The 17,757-nt window shown below is 42.9% G+C and overlaps 1 protein-coding gene across 3 annotated transcripts in view; it reads left to right on the top strand.

Moving 5' to 3' along the window:
* LOC118390876 (gamma-aminobutyric acid receptor subunit gamma-2) overlaps nt 1-17,757 on the top strand; it is a 71,045-nt gene that overhangs the window by 35,766 nt on the left and 17,522 nt on the right. For all 3 annotated transcript variants that reach the window (XM_035781589.2, XM_035781587.2, XM_035781588.2), the window contains exon 7: nt 16,083-16,235. In XM_035781589.2, the coding sequence (XP_035637482.1) occupies nt 16,083-16,235 (153 nt within the window). The remainder of the gene's footprint in view (nt 1-16,082; nt 16,236-17,757) is intronic.

Here is a 17,757-nt window from a genome sequence, read left to right as displayed (position 1 = left end):
CTATTGTAATTCTATGTGAGTGGGCTGGAACAGGCCTTCTGCCGTTGAGGTCACTCACAGGAGGTTAGATTCAAAGTTTGTTTCTAGCATTCTTCCTCAAGGTCTTCACCTCCACCCCTGGATGCAGACACAACTACCTACTTTCTCAAAGAAATAGCTAGCTAAGTAAAGAACAGAAATTACAATAATGCAGTGTTACCACTAAAGAAATATACACTGAAAGCTAAATCAAATAAAATCAAATCTATTTATATAGCCCTTCGTACATCAGCTGATATCTCAAAGTGCTGTACAGAAACCCAGCCTAAAACCCCAAACAGCAAGCAATGCAGGTGTAGAAGCACGGTGGCTAGGAAAAACTCCCTAGAAAGGCCAAAACCTAGGAAGAAACCTAGAGAGGAACCAGGCTATGTGGGGTGGCCAGTCCTCTTCTGGCTGTGCCGGGTGGAGATTATAACAGAACATGGCCAAGATGTTCAAATGTTCATAAATGACCAGCATGGTCAAATAATAGTAAGGCAGAACAGTTGAAACTGGAGCAGCAGCATGGCCAGGTGGACTGGGGACAGCAAGGAGTCATCATGTCAGGTAGTCCTGGGGCATGGTCCTAGGGCTCAGGTCCTCCGAGAGAGAGAGAGAAAGAAAGAGAGAAAGAGAGAATTATAGAGAGCACACTTAAATTCACACAGGACACCGAATAGGACAGGAGAAGTACTCCAGATATAACAAACTGACCCTAGCCCCCCGACACATAAACTACTGCAGCATAAATACTGGAGGCTGAGACAGGAGGGGTCAGGAGACACTGTGGCCCCATCTGAGGACACCCCCGTACAGGGCCAAACAGGAAGGATATAACCCCACCCACTTTGCCAAAGCACAGCCCCCACACCACTAGAGGGATATCTTCAACCACCAACTTACCATCCAGAGACAAGGCTGAGTATAGCCCACAAAGATCTCTGCCACGGCACAACCCAAGGGGGGGCGCCAACCCAGACAGGATGACCACATCAGTGAATCAACCCACTCAGGTGACGCACCCCTTCCAGGGACGGTATGAGAGAGCCCCAGTAAGCCAGTGACTCAGCCCCTGTAATAGGGTTAGAGGCAGAGAATCCCAGTGGAAAGAGGGGAACCGGCCAGGCAGAGACAGCAAGGGCGGTTCGTTGCTCCAGAGCCTTTCCGTTCACCTTCCCACTCCTGGGCCAGACTACACTCAATCATATGACCCACTGAAGAGATGAGTCTTCAGTAAAGACTTAAAGGTTGAGACCGAGTTTGCGTCTCTGACATGGGTAGGCAGACCGTTCCATAAAAATGGAGCTTTATAGGAGAAAGCCCTGCCTCCAGCTGTTTGCTTAGAAATTCTAGGGACAATTAAGAAGGCCTGCGTCTTGTGACCGTAGCGTACGTGTAGGTATGTACGGCAGGACCAAATCAGAGAGATAGGTAGGAGCAAGCCCATGTAATGCTTTGTAGGTTAGCAGTAAAACCTTGAAATCAGCCCTTGCTTTGACAGGAAGCCAGTGTAGGGAGGCTAGCACTGGAGTAATATGATCAATTTTTTTGGTTCTAGTCAGGATTCTAGCAGCCGTATTTAGCACTAACTGAAGTTTATTTAGTGCTTTATCCGGGTAGCCGGAAAGTAGAGCATTGCAGTAGTCTAACCTAGAAGTGACAAAAACATGGATTAATTTTTCTGCATCATTTTTGGACAGAAAGTTTCTGATTTTTGCAATGTTACGTAGATGGAAAAAAGCTATCCTTGAAATGGTCTTGATATGTTCTTCAAAAGAGAGATCAGGGTCCAGAGTAATGCCGAGGTCCTTCACAGTTTTATTTGAGACGACTGTACAACCATTAAGATGAATTGTCAGATTCAACAGAAGATCTCTTTGTTTCTTGGGAGCTAGAACAAGCATCTCTGTTTTGTCCGAGTTTAAAAGTTTATGTCTGAAACACGTGCTTCTAGCAAGGGCAATTTTGGGGCTTCGCCATGTTTCATTGAAATGTACAGCTGTGTGTCATCCGCATAGCAGTGGAAGTTAACATTATGTTTTTGAATGGCATCCCCAAGAGGTAAAATATATAGTGAAAACAATAGTGGTCCTAAAACGGAACCTTGAGGAACGCCGAAATTTACAGTTGATTTGTCAGAGGACAAACCATTCACAGAGACAAACTGATATCATTCCGACAGATAAGATCTAAACCAGGCCAGAACTTGTCCGTGTAGACCAATTTGGGTTTCCAATCTCTCCAAAAGAATGTGGTGATCGATAGTATCAAAAGCAGCACTAAGGTCTAGGAGCACGAGGACAGATGCAGAGCCTCGGTCTGATGCCATTAAAAGGTAATTTACCACCTTCACAAGTGCAGTCTCAGTGCTATGATGGGGTCTAAAACCAGACTGAAGCATTTCGTATACGTTGTTTGTCTTCAGGAAGGCAGTGAGTTGCTGCGCAACAGCCTTTTCTAAAAGTTTTGAGAGGAATGGAAGATTCGATACAGGCCGACAGTTTTTTTGTATTTCCTGGGTCAAGGTTTGGCTTTTTCAAGAGAGGCTTTATTACTGCCACTTTTAGTGAGTTTGGTACACATCCGGTGGATAGAGAGCCATTTATTATGTTCAACATAGGAGGGCCAAGCACAGGAAGCAGCTCTTTCAGTAGTTTAGTTGGAATAGGGTCCAGTATGCAGCTTGAAGGTTTAGAGGCCATGATTATTTTCATCATTGTGTCAAGAGATATAGTACTAAAACACTTGAGCGTCTGTCTTGATCCTAGGTCCTGGCAGAGTTGTGCAGACTCAGGACAACTGAGCTTTGAAGGAATACGCAGATTTAAAGAGGAGTCCGTAATTTGCTTTCTCATAATCATGATCTTTTCCTCAAAGAAGTTCATGAATTCATCACTGCTAAAGTGAAAGCCATCCTCTCTTGGGGAATGCTGCTTTTTAGTTAGCTTTGCGACAGTATCAAAAAGGAATTTCAGATTGTTCTTATTTTCCTCAATTAAGTTAGAAAAATAGGATGATCGAGCAGCAGTAAGGGCTCTTCGGTACTGCACGGTACAGTCTTTACAAGCTAGTCGGAAGACTTCTAGTTTGGTGTGGCGCCATTTCCATTTTGATTTTCTGGAAGCTTGCTTCAGAGCTTGGGTATTTTCTGTGTACCAGGGAGTAGCTAGTTTCTTATGAGAAATGTTTTTAGTTTTTAGGGGTGCAACTGCATCTAGGGTATTACGCAAGCAAATCAACGTTTTTTTTATTTTTGTCGTCTGGCGTCCTTGGGTAGACAGAGGGAATCTGTTGTCTGTGAATTTATAGCACGACTTTTGATGTTCCTTGGTTGGGGTCTGAGCAGATTATTTGTTGCAATTGCAAACGTAATAAAATGGTGGTCCGATAGTCCAGGATTATGAGGAAAAACATTAATATCCACAACATTTATTCCATGGGACAAAACTAGGTCCAGAGTATGACTGTGACAGTGAGTGGGTCCAGAGACATGTTGGACAATACCCTCTGAGTCGATGATGGCTCCAAAAGCCTTTTGGAGTGGGTCTGTGGACTTTTCCATTTTAATATTGAAGTCACCAAAGATTAGAATATTATCTGCTATGACTCAAGGTCCGATAGGAATTCAGGGAACTCAATGAGGAACGCTCTATATGGCCCAGGAGGCCTGTAAATAGTAGCTATAAAAAGTGATTGAGTAGGCTGCATAGATTTCATGACTAGAAGCTCAAAAGACGAAAACGTCATTTTTTTTTTGTAAATTGAAATTTGCTATCGTAAATGTTAGAAACACCTCCGCCTTTGCGGGATGCACGGGGGATATGGTCACTAGTGTAGCCAGGAGGTGAGGCCTCATTTAAAACAGTAAATTCATCAGGCTTAAGCCATGTTTCAGTCAGGCCAATCACATCAAGATTATGATCAGTGATTAGTTCATTGACTATAATTGCCTTTGAAGTAAGGGATCTAACATTAAGTAGCCCTATTTTGAGATGTGAGGTATCATGATCTCCTTCAATAATGACAGGAATGGAGGTGGTCTTCATCCTAGTGAGATTGCTAAGGCGAACACCGCCATGTTTAGTTTTGCCCAACCTAGGTCGAGGCACAGACACGGTCTCAATGGTGATAGCTGAGCTGACTACACTGACTGTGCTAGTGGCAGACTCCACTATACTGGCAGGCTGGCTAACAGCCTGCTGCCTGGCCTGCACCCTATTTCATTGTGGAGCTAGAGGAGTTAGAGCCCTGTCTATGTTGGTAGATAAGATGAGTGCACCCCTCCAGCTAGGATGGAGTCCGTCACTCCTCAGCAGGTCAGGCTTGGTCCTGTTTGTGGGTGAGTCCCAGAAAGAGGGCCAATTATCTACAAATTCTATCTTTTGGGAGGGGCAGAAAACAGTTTTCAACCAGCGATTGAGTTGTGAGACTGCTGTAGAGCTCATCACTCCCCCTAACTGGGAGGGGGCCAGAGACAATTACTCGATGCCGACACATCTTTCTAGCTGATTTACACGCAGAAGCTATGTTGCGCTTGGTGATCTCTGACTGTTTCATCCTAACATCGTTGGTGCCGACGTGGATAACAATATCTCTATACTCTCTACACTCGCCAGTTTTAGCTTTAGCCAGCACCATCTTCAGATTAGCCTTAACGTCGGTAGCCCTGCCCCCTGGTAAACAGTGTATGATCGCTGGATGATTCGTTTTAAGTCTAATACTGCGGGTAATGGAGTCACCAATGACTAGAGTTTTCAATTTGTCAGAGCTAATGGTGGGAAGCTTCGGCGTCTCAGACCCCGTAACGGGAGGAGTAGAGACAAGAGAAGGCTCGGCCTCTGACTCCAACTCGCTGCTTAATGGGGAAAACCGGTTGAAAGTTTCTGTCGGCTGAATGAGCGACACCGGTTGAGCATTCCTACAAGCATTTCCTTCCAGAAACCATGAGAAAGTTGTCCGGCTGCAGGGACTGTGCGAGGGGATTTACAGTATACTACTATCTGTAATTACTGGTGGCACAGACGCTGTTTCATCCTTTCCTACACTGAAATTACCCTTGCCTAACGATTGCGTCTGAAGCTGGGCTTGTAGCACAGCTATCCTCGCCGTAAGGCGATCGTTCTCCTGTATATTATGAGTACAGCGACTGCAATTAGAAGGCATCATGTTAATGTTACTACTTAGCTTCGGCTGTTGGAGGTCCTGACGAACCGTGTCCAGATAAAGCGTCCGGAGTGAAGAAGTTGAGGGAAAAAACAAAAATATAAATGGTAATTAAAAAGTAAAAACCGTAAAGTTGTCAGGTAGCAAAATAGGTTGGCAACAAAACGCACAGCAACTCGAAAACAAGTCTGCAAGTTGTGACTAGACTAGATAACAATAGCAAACACATGCACACATTCTTAAATACAAATAAAAGTGTTTTTCTGAATGTCTTCATGACATATAGCTACTTTAGCTCTCAACTATTAATTTAGCTAGCTAGCTAGTGTTTGTTAATCAGTAAAGATGGTGGTGTCCAATACCACCTGCTAGCTAAATATACACCCATGCATTGTATAGGCAACAACAGTACATCTAATTAACTTTATTTATACAGTGATAATTGTACAAACAAATTGTAAAATACACCTATGTATTAAATGTATCAAAAACCCATGGACAGCTAACAACAACATAACCTAGGGCGAAATGGTAGCTAGCTAACCTCAGCAGTGCACCGTTAGATAAACATTTCATGAAAAGTAACCTTCTAAAATAGATATATTTAGCGTGGTTCATATATACACATGTAAATACACATAAAATGAGCCATCATTTGTCAAATAAAACGATGTAAGAGCTAAAACGCCATTTTGTTTGCGTAGCTTGGCTACGCTCATATGAATGGGAATGTCTGACAAGTTTTTCACTCTGTCAAACATCTAATATATCGAAATATCGAAATGACATGAAAACTCACAGTTAGATTAACAAGTTATCTCTAGATTTTGAAATTGAAGAGTTGTCTTTTTTTCAATGGACTTCTCTTTCTATCTCTTTCCGTGTGTGTGTGTGTGTGTGTCTCAGTGACCAGATCTCAACCCAATTGAACACTTATGGAAGATTCTGGAGCAGCGCCTGAGACAGTGTTTTCCACCACCATCAACAAAATCTCAAATTACAGAATTCCTTGTGGAAGAATGGTGTCGCATCCGTCCAATAGAGTTCCAGACACTTGTAGAATCTATGCCAAAGCGCATTGATAAGGCACATTCTGGCGGCTCTGGCAGTTCGTGGTGGCCCACTGCCCTATTAAGACACTTCATGTTGGTGTTTCCTATATTTTGGCAGTTACCTGTATATATTGTAGCGGTCCTCACTATATGGGCCACGTTGCAATTCCCACCAAGTGGGTTAACCCTATTGGTGCGATGCATAGGAATGTTTGCCCGTCAAGTCATTGACCCGGGATCACATCCCTGCCCCGTCGTTCGCTATACTGGTGTCAGAAGTGGGATCGCGGTCATGAGGCATCGGAATGCATGGCCAGACATGTAAGAGGGCTCAGTAGTCAAAGCAATTGGACTTTCCCTTTCGAAAGGGGCAGGTTAGCGATCCTTGCTATATGAGCCATGTTGCAATTTCCACCAAGTGGGTTAACCCTATTGGTTCCATGCATAAGGTGTTAGCTTTTCACACCAGTGACTCTGGGTTCAACACCATAGTGCCCACAAAGCTGATCACTAAGCTAAGGACCATGGGACTAAACACCTCCCTTTGCTACTGGATCCTGGACTTCCTGACGGGTCGCCCCCAGGTGGTAAGGGTATGGCACCTGTTTGAACTTGTTATCAGTATAAAAGACACCTGTCCACAACCTCAAACAGTCACACTCCAAACTCCACTATGGCCAAGACCAAAGAGCTGTCAAAGGACACCAGAAATAAAATTGTAGACCTGCACCAGGCTGTGAAGACTGAATCTGCAGTAGGTAAGCAGCTTGGTTTGAAGAACTGTGGGATTATTAGGAAATGGAAGACATACAAGACCACTGATAATCTCCCTCGATCTGGGGCTCCACGCAAGATCTCACCCTGTGGAGTCAAAATGATCACAAGAACGGTGAGCAAAAATCCCAGAACCACACGGGGGAACCTAGTGAATTACCTGCAGAGAGCTGGGACCAAAGTAACAAAGCCTACCATCGGTAACACACTACGCCTCCAGGGACTCAAATTCTGCAGTGCCAGGCGTGTCCCCCTGTTTAAGCCAGTACATGTCCAGGCCCGTCTGAAGTTTGCTAGAGAGCATTTGGATGATCCAGAAGAAGATTGCTAGAATGTCATATAGTCAGATGAAACCAAAATATAACTTTTTGGTAAAAACTCGACTCGTCGTGTTTGGAGGACAAAGAATGCTGAGTTGCATCCTATGAACACCATGCCTACTGTGAAGCATGGGGGTGGAAACATCAGGCTTTGGGGCTGTTTTTCTGCAAAGGGACCAGGACGACTGATCCGTGTAAAGGAAAGAATGAATGGGGCCATGTATCGTGAGATTTTGAGTGAACACCTCCTTCCATCAGCAAGGGCATTGTAGATGAAACGTGGCTGGGTCTTTCAGCATGACAATGATCCCAAACACACCGCCCGGGCTTCGGAGTGGCATCGTAAGAAGCATTTCAAGGTCCTGGTGTGGCCTAGCCAGTCTCCAGATCTCAACCCCATAGAAAATCTTTGGAGGGAGTTGAAAGTCCGTGTTGCCCAGCAACAGCCCCAAACATCACTGCTCTAGAGGAGATCTGCATGGAAGAATGGGCCAAAATACCAGCAATAGTGTGTGAAAATCTTATGAAGACTTACAGAAAACGTTTGACCTCTGTCATTGCCAACAAAGGGTATATAACAAAGTATTGAGATAAACTTTTGTTATTGACCAAATAATTATTTTCCACCATAATTTGCAAATAAATTCATTAAAAATCCTACAATGTTTTCTCATTTTGTCTGTCATAGTTGAAGTATCCATACCTATGATGAAAATTACAGGCCTCTCTCATCTTTTTAAGTGGGAGAACTTGCACAATTGGTGGCTGACTAAATACTTTTTTACCCCACTGTATATAATTTCAAAGAAGAAAAAATTATCATATTTGACATTCAATTGAATACATGAAGTCCCACCAAAATGTCTGGAATCCATTCATTTTCTGTCTCTCTGTAACGGCGTTCTTCGTTTGTAGAAAGAGAGTCGGACCGAAATGCAGCGTAGTGGTTACTCATGACTTTAATGAAAAAAAGTGACACATGAAATAACTATACAAATTCAAAACAACAAACGGAACGTGAAACCTAATACAGCCTATCTGGTGAAACTACACAGAGACAGGAACAATCACCCACGGAATAGACAATGAAACCCTGGCTACCTAAATACGGTTCCCAATCAGAGACAACGAGAATCACCTGACTCTGATTGAGAACCGCCTCAGGCAGCCAAGCCTATACAACACCCCTACTCAACCGCAATCCCAAATAATACAAAACCCCAATACGAAATACAACAACATAAACCCATGTCACACCCTGGCCTGACCAAATAATATAACGAAAACACAAAATACAATGACCAAGGCGTGACACTCTCATTATCCAATAGTTCATGTACTATAATACTGTCAATATTTCATGGATTTTTTAAATAAAAAAATTGTTGAGTGTCTTACTCCATTATGCAGCTGTTACATTTATCAGACCTGTATTTTTGACCATTTATACATTTTTATGATCGTTGATACTTAAATGTCCTCTCTCCACTCCTAACCCTACACTGTTGAGACAGCACAGCAGCCAGTCCGGTACCAGTATCCTCAGTACATTGAGTTTTAAGCTGCAAGAAGCAGTGCAGTCAAGGTAGGAGGAGAGGAGAGTCGTAGAGATAATTATCAATTTATCCAGGCAAACAAAGTCTATGAGAGCTCAGTAAATTGCCATCATATTCCTGAGGAGAGGAGTCCAGGGCTCCCCTTTTTGCTCTAAATCAAATCAAATGTATTTATATAGCCCTTCGTACATCAGCTGATATCTCAAAGTGCTGTACAGAAACCCAGCCTAAAACCCCAAAGAGTAAGCAATGCAGGTGTAGAAGCACTGCTCTAGCAGGGACATCATGCACCCACTGTTTTAGAGGGGCAGGAAGTACGTGAGGATGGAGGGGGGGGGGTTGAGCATTTTTCAAAGACCTGAAACAGCAATCTAGAACCATAATCATTATGTCTCTTTTTCCTCAAAGTTTGTCTAAGCATATCTCTTTACCTTTTTAACTGTAATTTTTATTTATTCATGTTGCACGTTGATTCTTTAAGAACTTCTAATCATTAGAAGTTTAGTAGAATTACCACACTGGTATATAGTATCATAACCGAATAATTACATTAATTTTAGTCAATAATTATGTACATGTAATTTCAGTTTTGAAAAGAACAATCTAAATGCCTTTCAATCTATGTCTATGAATTTCCATCAAATAAAATTGCTCGGTGGCTAGTATTACAGAGAAAAAACAAAAACAAAAACAAAGTTTGTTTTATTTATTCATCACGGAATCAATAGGCTCCATAGCTTGATCAAATCCAACGCTGTGAGTCTCACTCTATACTCTCTCTCTCCTCCTCCACTGACGATACTGCAGACACTCGAGCATCTAGCGTCCGGTATCTTTGTTTCCGTGCACTACTTACTCGGGAGAATGGATTATGATAAAGCATGGGCTTAAAAATTAAGTTCAGTCAAAACATCTGAAAAAATATGGAACAGGGACAAATCTGAGGGGGTCACGTGCCTTAGTGCCCCCTATGGACAGGAATCTATGGCACCCTACTCACTCTAGCCCTCATAGCTCTCCAAGCTAATAAACAAGGAAATGATGAGACAAGAGGAGACTTGCTGGTCTCACTAATGGCTGATTAGTTTATGACATCATTTAAAAAAAAATTGTTTACTACAAAAGAAAGTGTGCTCCGTAGTACTGTGATATAGTATGTCATCTCTTCCTCACATTTCCGAGACTATACATTAGATGTCAGATCACTTAGACTGCAGGCAATGAGAGGATGACCTTTCTCTAAGATAGTAGTACCAGGTACATTCCACGTGAATCTCTGCGATATAATTCCACGACTACAGCTGAGCTGTCGTGTAAGCTATTTTGCACCTTTCCCATGTCCAAATGAAATGTGAAATATTCTCAGCTTGTAGGAGCTCCTCGAAAAACCCCTCTAAATGTATTACTTTGTGAGGATGGATCCGTGCGTAGAGAAAATATTGCTATGACAACTAGAAAATGACAGCATGTGCAGTACAGTATGAGTCTGATTGAACAGACCCCATGCCTTCTGTTTTGGGTTTGGAAAGCCTTCCCTAATTGCACTGTGTGCTGCATACCTCTAAGCTATAAGGGTGCATCTCCTTACTGGCGAAGCTCCAGGTCTACCGCCAACCACCGCAATGGCTTGCCTTCACTAATTAGATCTTGTCTTTTTGAATTGCAGATGATCTTATTTTTCCTAGCACATCTGGGATTAGAGTTTGCTCATCAGCGCTCTGATTGTTCTGTGAAGGGGATAAGTCTCCCCTCTAAACCAGTTCAAATGGGTAGCAAGCAGAGGAAGAAAAGGAAATAAATGTATTAGATATGGGGAGTGGGGACTGACTGGACTGGGAGTTAAAATTCAGATCTGGGTGGTTACGTAAACCCCAGATGTGGTAGTCCGATCCTGGACCTGAGACCATGGTGATAATCTCTTTGAACAGCGGGCACACTATTCCCTGACTAAGACATGCTGTATAATCCTCCGCACATAGGCATTACTAAAGACCCTAGACAGACACTGTAACGGCTGTGTCCCCACTCCCCAGTGTATTGTGCTGCTCAACATCCCATCTTATAGTGTGGCTGAGCCCACAGTCATGCTTACCATCCTTTCTCATAGACTGTGCTCTGTGGTTATGCATACCGTCTCCTCTCATAGCCGACCCTTGACAGCGAGGCTGAGGCCCTAGCAAGACATCATGCCATCCTGTCACCAGATGCCTCTGACCGTGGGACGGCCAACATGTGCCGCAGGTCCAAGCCTGCCTGTCTCCATCATGCCAATTTATAGGGGGTGAGGGAGATTCTCCTGTGGCAGCAGCTTTTCTACTAGTCAGCAAACCCAAGCTGGGATTACCATATCCCATCTCCTGAAAGCAGTCGCCCCGGCAATATGCAGCCAGCAACATTCCAGGGACTGATGTTTCAGCATTTCCTCCGCCCATCCAAAGACAATATTTCTTTCCATCTACAATAGGAAATTTAACTGCTTTTTTACCACAGTAATCTTGTTGCAGTGGGATCTCGGATGGTAGGAGTACGAGCAGAGCGAGGCCTGTGTTGTGTGTTTAATTCTATCTAGCAGTCCCAGAGGTTTTAACAGTGTGCCCTGAATGATCTTCCTTGCCAAAACATTATTGCATTCCATAAATCTTTACAGGAGGAGACGATTACATCTGTGAGGTTTCTTACTAAATTGCCTGCATCAGGAAAATGTGCCGCTATACTAATACAAACACAGAAAGCAATATCTCAATATAAACAATGAGTTCGATTTTGAGTCATTGTTCAGGCAATATGGTGGATTTTTCACAGCATTATCATTTTTTCGAAATGTTTCTGTTTCATAGAAGAGGAAGAGGTCTATTTGAATAGAACAAAACAGAGCATCTCCAACCAATAGCCCACCAGTTAGGCTAACCACTAGACGAGGGAGAAATATTTTAACCCACATAGGCTAAATGAATCCAAGGTCTACTGTATCTCAACCTGCACATGGAAGAGGCATCATCCAACCAAAACCATTGAGCCGATTTCCAACCATCTTTAATGTTCCTGGATAAGGGCCTTGCATTTTCTTGCGTCAAAGAGAAGTAAAAGAAATATTATAAATATATTAGGTATAATCCCACCAGAAGAGTTGCCTGCCTGTGAGAAGGAAGCGTTGCTTCATGCATTCCCACGGTGTGAAGATTAAAGGAGGACAGGCATTTCTACACCTACGCCATTTGTTCCATTATCCTGTGTGCTGACAGATCAGATCTTCTGACAGAAAGAGAGGAGCTTTGAGGTGTGTGTGTGTGTGCGCGTGCGTGTGTGGGTGGGTGCGTGTGTGTTCGTGCGGACATTCGTGTGCACACGCTAGGCTGTCATTAGGGAGAAGCAGACAGGGCCCTTTGATGTCCTGGAGTGCACTGAGAAATGCATTGGGATGAGCCGGCAACTTCCCTCACAGAAGCTTTGTAGATTCTGTGGAGGGAGAGAGAGAGAGGGAGACCTATGCAGCACATGCCAAGGACACAATATTACATTTCACTAAATAATTTGGGAGGGCTATTTTTAGGGCTTTTACTGAAACACAGAAAAAAGAAAAGAGGAGAGCCAGGAATGGTGAGCCCGTGGGCCATGATAATGTGTGATGTGTCACTGCTGCCGTGCCCAGCCCCATCAAAACATGATTGGGTTGTGTTGATCAGTGGTGTGTGTATCAAACGTTACACCCTATGTACTTTGTTCATCACAATGTCTACTGCACTCATGCAATGCATAAATGGGATTAACCAGATACAGTTGAAGTCAGAAGTTTACACACACCTTTGCCAAATACATTTAAACTCAGTTTTTCACAATTCCTGACATTTAATCCTAGTAAAAATTCCCTGTCTTAGGTCAGTTAGGATCACCACTTTATTTTTATAATGTGACATTTCAGAATAATAGTAGAGAATGATTTATTTCAGCTTTAATTTCTTTCATCACATTCCCAGTGGGTCAGAAGTTTACATACACTCAATTAATATTTGGTAGCATTGCATTTAAATTGTTTAACTTGGGTCAAACGTTTTGGGTAGCCTTCCACAAGCTTCCGACAATAAGATGGGTGGATTTTGGCCCATTCCTCCTGACAGAGCTGGTGTAACTGAGTCAGGTTTGTAGGCCTCCTTACAGTTCTGCGGTTCAGTTCTGCAGACGGCCACTCCAATACCTTGACTTTGTTGTCCTTAAGCCATTTTGCCACAGCTTTGGAAGTTTGCTTGGGGTCATTGTCAATTTGGAAGAGCCATTTGCAACCAAGCTTTAACTTCCTGACTGATGTCTTGAGATGTTGCTTCAATATATCCACATAATTTTCCCTCCTCATGATATCATCTATCTTTTGCACTAGTCCCTCCTGCAGTAAAGCACCCCCAAAAAATGATGCTGCCACCCCGTGCTTTACAGTTGGGATGGTGTTCTTCAGCTTGCAAGCCTCCCCCTTTTCCTCCAAACATAACGATGGTCATTATGGCCAAACAGTCATATTTTTGTTTCATCAGACCAGAGGACATTTCTCAAAAATGTACAATCTTTGTCCCCATGTGCAGTTGCAAACCATAGTCTGGCTTTTTTTATGGTGGTTTTTGTGCAGTGGCTTCTTCCTTGCTGAGAGGCCTTTCAGGTTATGTCGATATAGGACTCGTTTTACTGTGGATATAGATCCTTTTGTACCTGTTTCCTCCAGCATCTTCACAAGGTCCTTTGCTGTTGTTCTGGGATTGATTTGCACTTTTCGCACCAAAGTACCTTCATCTCTAGGAGACAGAACGCATCTCCTTCCTGAGCAGTATGACAGCTGCGAGGTCCCATGGTGTTTATACTTTCGTACTATTGTTTGTACAGATGAATCTGGTACCTTCAGGAATTTGGAAATTGCTCTCAGGGATGAACCAGACTTGTGGAGGTCTACAATTCTTTTTCGGAGGTCTTGGCTTATTTATTTTGATTTTCCCATATTGTCAAGCAAAGAGGCACTGTGTTTGAAGGTAGGCCTTGAAATACATCCACAGGTACACCTCCAATTAACTCAATTGATGTCAATTAGCCTATCAGAAGCTTCTACCATGACATCATATTCTGGAATTTTCCAAGCTGTTTAAAGGCACAGTCAACTTAGTGTATGTAAACTTCTGACCCACTGGAATTGTAATAGAGTGAATTAGAAGTGAAATAATCAGTCCGTAAACAATTGTTGGAGAAATGACTTGTGTCACGTACAAAGTCGATGTCCTAACCGACTTGCCAAAACTATAGTTTGTTAAGAAGAAATTTGTGGAGTGTTTGAAAGGAAGGTTTTAATGACTCCAACCTAAGTGTATGTAAACTTCCGACTTCAACTGTATATCTAGCATTCGTATCTCCATTTTACCTCTCATTCATTTGCTAGCTCCACTCTTGTGTTGTCCATTGAAGGAATAATAATGTTTGCCGTGGTGAGAGATAATGGGGTTCTGAGCTACACAAATTAACAAGGTGATACACAAGAAAGCTGAGTGTTACATGACAACAGGAAGGCATTTTTGAATTGCTACTGATACATTAGCCTTGATCCCTAATGGAGGAGGTTGTCGATATCCTCACCTCAAGTCTCTATCAGGAGAGCACTGTTCTCTGTAATGACTGTAGGAAACACTGCCAGAGATGTTCTGTACTGTTGTGCAGTGGGGGTGTCTTGCACTAAAGGTAGTATTTGAGTCCGTTGGCGAAGCCCATCATTATAAATAGTGGAGGGTAATGCAATGTGGCTAGGCCACTGCTGACCAAGCTCAATAAATGTATTAACTGGCAGTTTCTCAGCTGCCAGGGGCTCTCTGTGCAACTTCCAGGCCTTAACTTATGTAATGTTAATAAAAAACAAATAGTGGACCCACAGACCCCTCAGATCATCCTTCATGTCTCTCTCTCCTCCTACCGACTGCCTCATCGGCAGAAAATAGCATGGAGATATGAGCGGTAATGGTGCTCTTTCTCCCTCTCTACCGCTGTACTCGGCTATCTAATGATGCCATCAGTGTGGAGGTGAGGAAAGGTGTGACCTGGGATTGATCACAAAGTCCTGCTGTGTGCACACACAGATGTTGGTGTTTTGCAGAAATGGCAGACAACGTGTGTTTCTTTTTTTCTTTTTTTTTTTTTTTTACTCGTGAGATAAATTACCAGGTTGCCAAATTGCTTGGTGCTTTATTAATAAAGCCAGCTGTTCTCATTCCATCCGAGAAGCAGCGCTGCCCCACTCGCCGTGCAGAAAAGGGGCTAGGAGAGTATGCTCGATGCCTCACAGGCTTACGAGCACAAAACTATAGTAGGGGACAGGGGTGTTTCTGACACGGCTTACATCGTGGTGTTAATCAATTAGTGTACAACATACGGTGAGCTCTCTGTAAACCTACACACGCAGGGTGAGCTGCTTGGCACTCTCACGAACTTTGTAACTCAGTATAGCAGACAGAATTGAGCAGATCCCGGAAGGTGTAGGAGGCAGGGATACCCTGTGATAAGGGGAGATGTAGTCTTCAGGATGGATGTTGTGATGTTATGTGCAAATCGGAATTTCCAGTATACGCATTACTAAAATCCCACATATTTACCTACTCCTGTCTACTGTTGATGTGTTGACTGTATGGCATTTATGTATTTCTCTATGGTGATTCAAGTTGTATTGACTGCATTGCCTTTCTGCATATTATCTTTACTGAACAAAGAATACATGCAAATGTAACAATTTCTAAGACTTCACTGAGCTACAGTTCATATAGGGAAATCAGTCAATTGAAGTTAATTCATTAGGCCCTAATCTATGAATGTCACATTGACTGGGTAGAGGTGCAGCCATGGGTGGGTCTGGAAAGGCATAGGCCCAACCACTTGGCAGCCAGGACCACCCAATGGGGAGGCTTTATTACAGACATAAATACTCCTCAGCAGCACATACCCCCCCCCCTCCCCCATACACATTGGCAAAGGACAAATGCTCACCAATAGGGATGAAAACACATTTGTGCATACCATTTGAGAGAAAGAAGCTTTTTGTCTGTATGGAAAATGTCTGGGACGTTATATTTCAGTTCTTGAAACATGGGACCAACACTTGTTGCGTTTATATTTTAGTTCAGTGTAATTTCCATATGGTGATTCAATGTTCTGCTTTCTCTCTTGTCGTCTCTCGTCTTTAGGAGACTACGTTGTTCTGACAGTCTTCTTCGACCTGAGCAGGAGGATGGGTTACTTCACCATTCAGACCTATATCCCCTGCACCCTCATCGTTGTCCTCTCCTGGGTCTCCTTTTGGATCAACAAGGATGCTGTACCTGCTAGAACATCCTTAGGTAACAACAAAGCAATACAAATCTCATCAATCGAATTCAAGATAAATAAACAGAGAATAAAAGAGTGAAAATTCTGCCTCTCTTCTGTATTTAATCTCATCAGATTCACAATCAGCCAACCTAGCCCCAACGCAAACATAGGTTTTTGCAGCTTTATCAGTGGAGTTCATTAGCAGTGTGGTCCCTAATTAATCACGGTCTCTCATAAAATAGGACCTGTTGTGGTCCAGACCGAACGTTAGCACCCAGAGAGGGCAGCTGCTTCAGTAACTAGTCCATCTTGATTCTATGAGCCCAGCCGTACGCATATGTTTTATGCAAAGCTCAGGGGAGATGCAGCCTCTATGTAAAAATGCAGGGGCCAAACTTTGCTTAAAGCAAAAGGGGGGGATGTGTGAGGAGAATATGTGAGCTATTGAACCTGCCCCTGTCTCCGAAAGGGTGGCCATCTTCAGAGAACGTCGTCTTTTAGTTACATATTCCTTAGTTAGCTGCTTGTGCACCTCCAAGCCTCTCGACCCTGACCACAAGCACTCACACCAGGATCCTTGAAAGTTTCGCTGAATGTGAATCAATCCAGTTCACGGTGTAACGTTTTTCTTCCGTTGAAGGAGAGGAGGACCAAAATGCAGCGTGGTTAGTGTTCAACATATTTAATAAGGACAATAAACGTGAACACTACCAAATAACAAATGTGAAAACCGAAACAGTCCTATCTGGTGCAATGACACAATCACCCACAAAATACCCAAAGAACATGGCTGCCTAAATATGGTTCCCAATCAGAGACAACGATAAACACCTGCCTCTAATTGAGAACCAATCTAGGCAACTATAGACTTCCATAAACACCTAGACGAGGTAACACCCCATAAACATACAAAACCCCTAGACCAGGCAAAACACATAAATCCATCATGTCACACCCTGACCTAACCGAAATAATAAAGAAAACAAAGATAACTAAGGCCAGGGCGTGACACACGGACATCCACTTCTTATCATAGAAGAGCTTTTTGACTTTTAGAAACAATGTTATACCCTATTACTGTGAGAGGTTGATTTATTATTAAATGTACTACCAGTGTCTATATCTTCTATATATATATATATATATATTTATTTTTTATTTTTATAATCTTCATAACATTTGACTAATATCATGACAAATTGAGTTGCCTGCCAAAATGTAAATGGAGTCAAATAGCTTAATTTCCTTCCCAAAGATAACAGGGAGGTAAATGTTGGTTAGCTAGCTGGAAGGATTAATGGCTGTGACATAATTCTTAATCCTTCAGTGCCATCCAACCAAATATCACAATCACTCCAGGCACCCCTATGGATATTACAACATTAATCTTGAGGCATGATGATGTCTCTCGTTTTGAATAAAAAAATAGATAAATAACAACCAGATTAGCCTAAAGCCCTCATGATATATTAGAGTGACTTGTTGAAGAGCTGGAGTGTGTGTTTGAGGCAGGGATGTTGGAAGATGTACACGATAAACACATATCTGTGC

The sequence above is a fragment of the Oncorhynchus keta genome, chromosome 12 (genome assembly GCF_023373465.1).
Source record: "Oncorhynchus keta strain PuntledgeMale-10-30-2019 chromosome 12, Oket_V2, whole genome shotgun sequence".
Lineage (NCBI taxonomy): Eukaryota > Metazoa > Chordata > Actinopteri > Salmoniformes > Salmonidae > Oncorhynchus > Oncorhynchus keta.
This window is presented reverse-complemented; position numbering and strand designations above follow the sequence as displayed.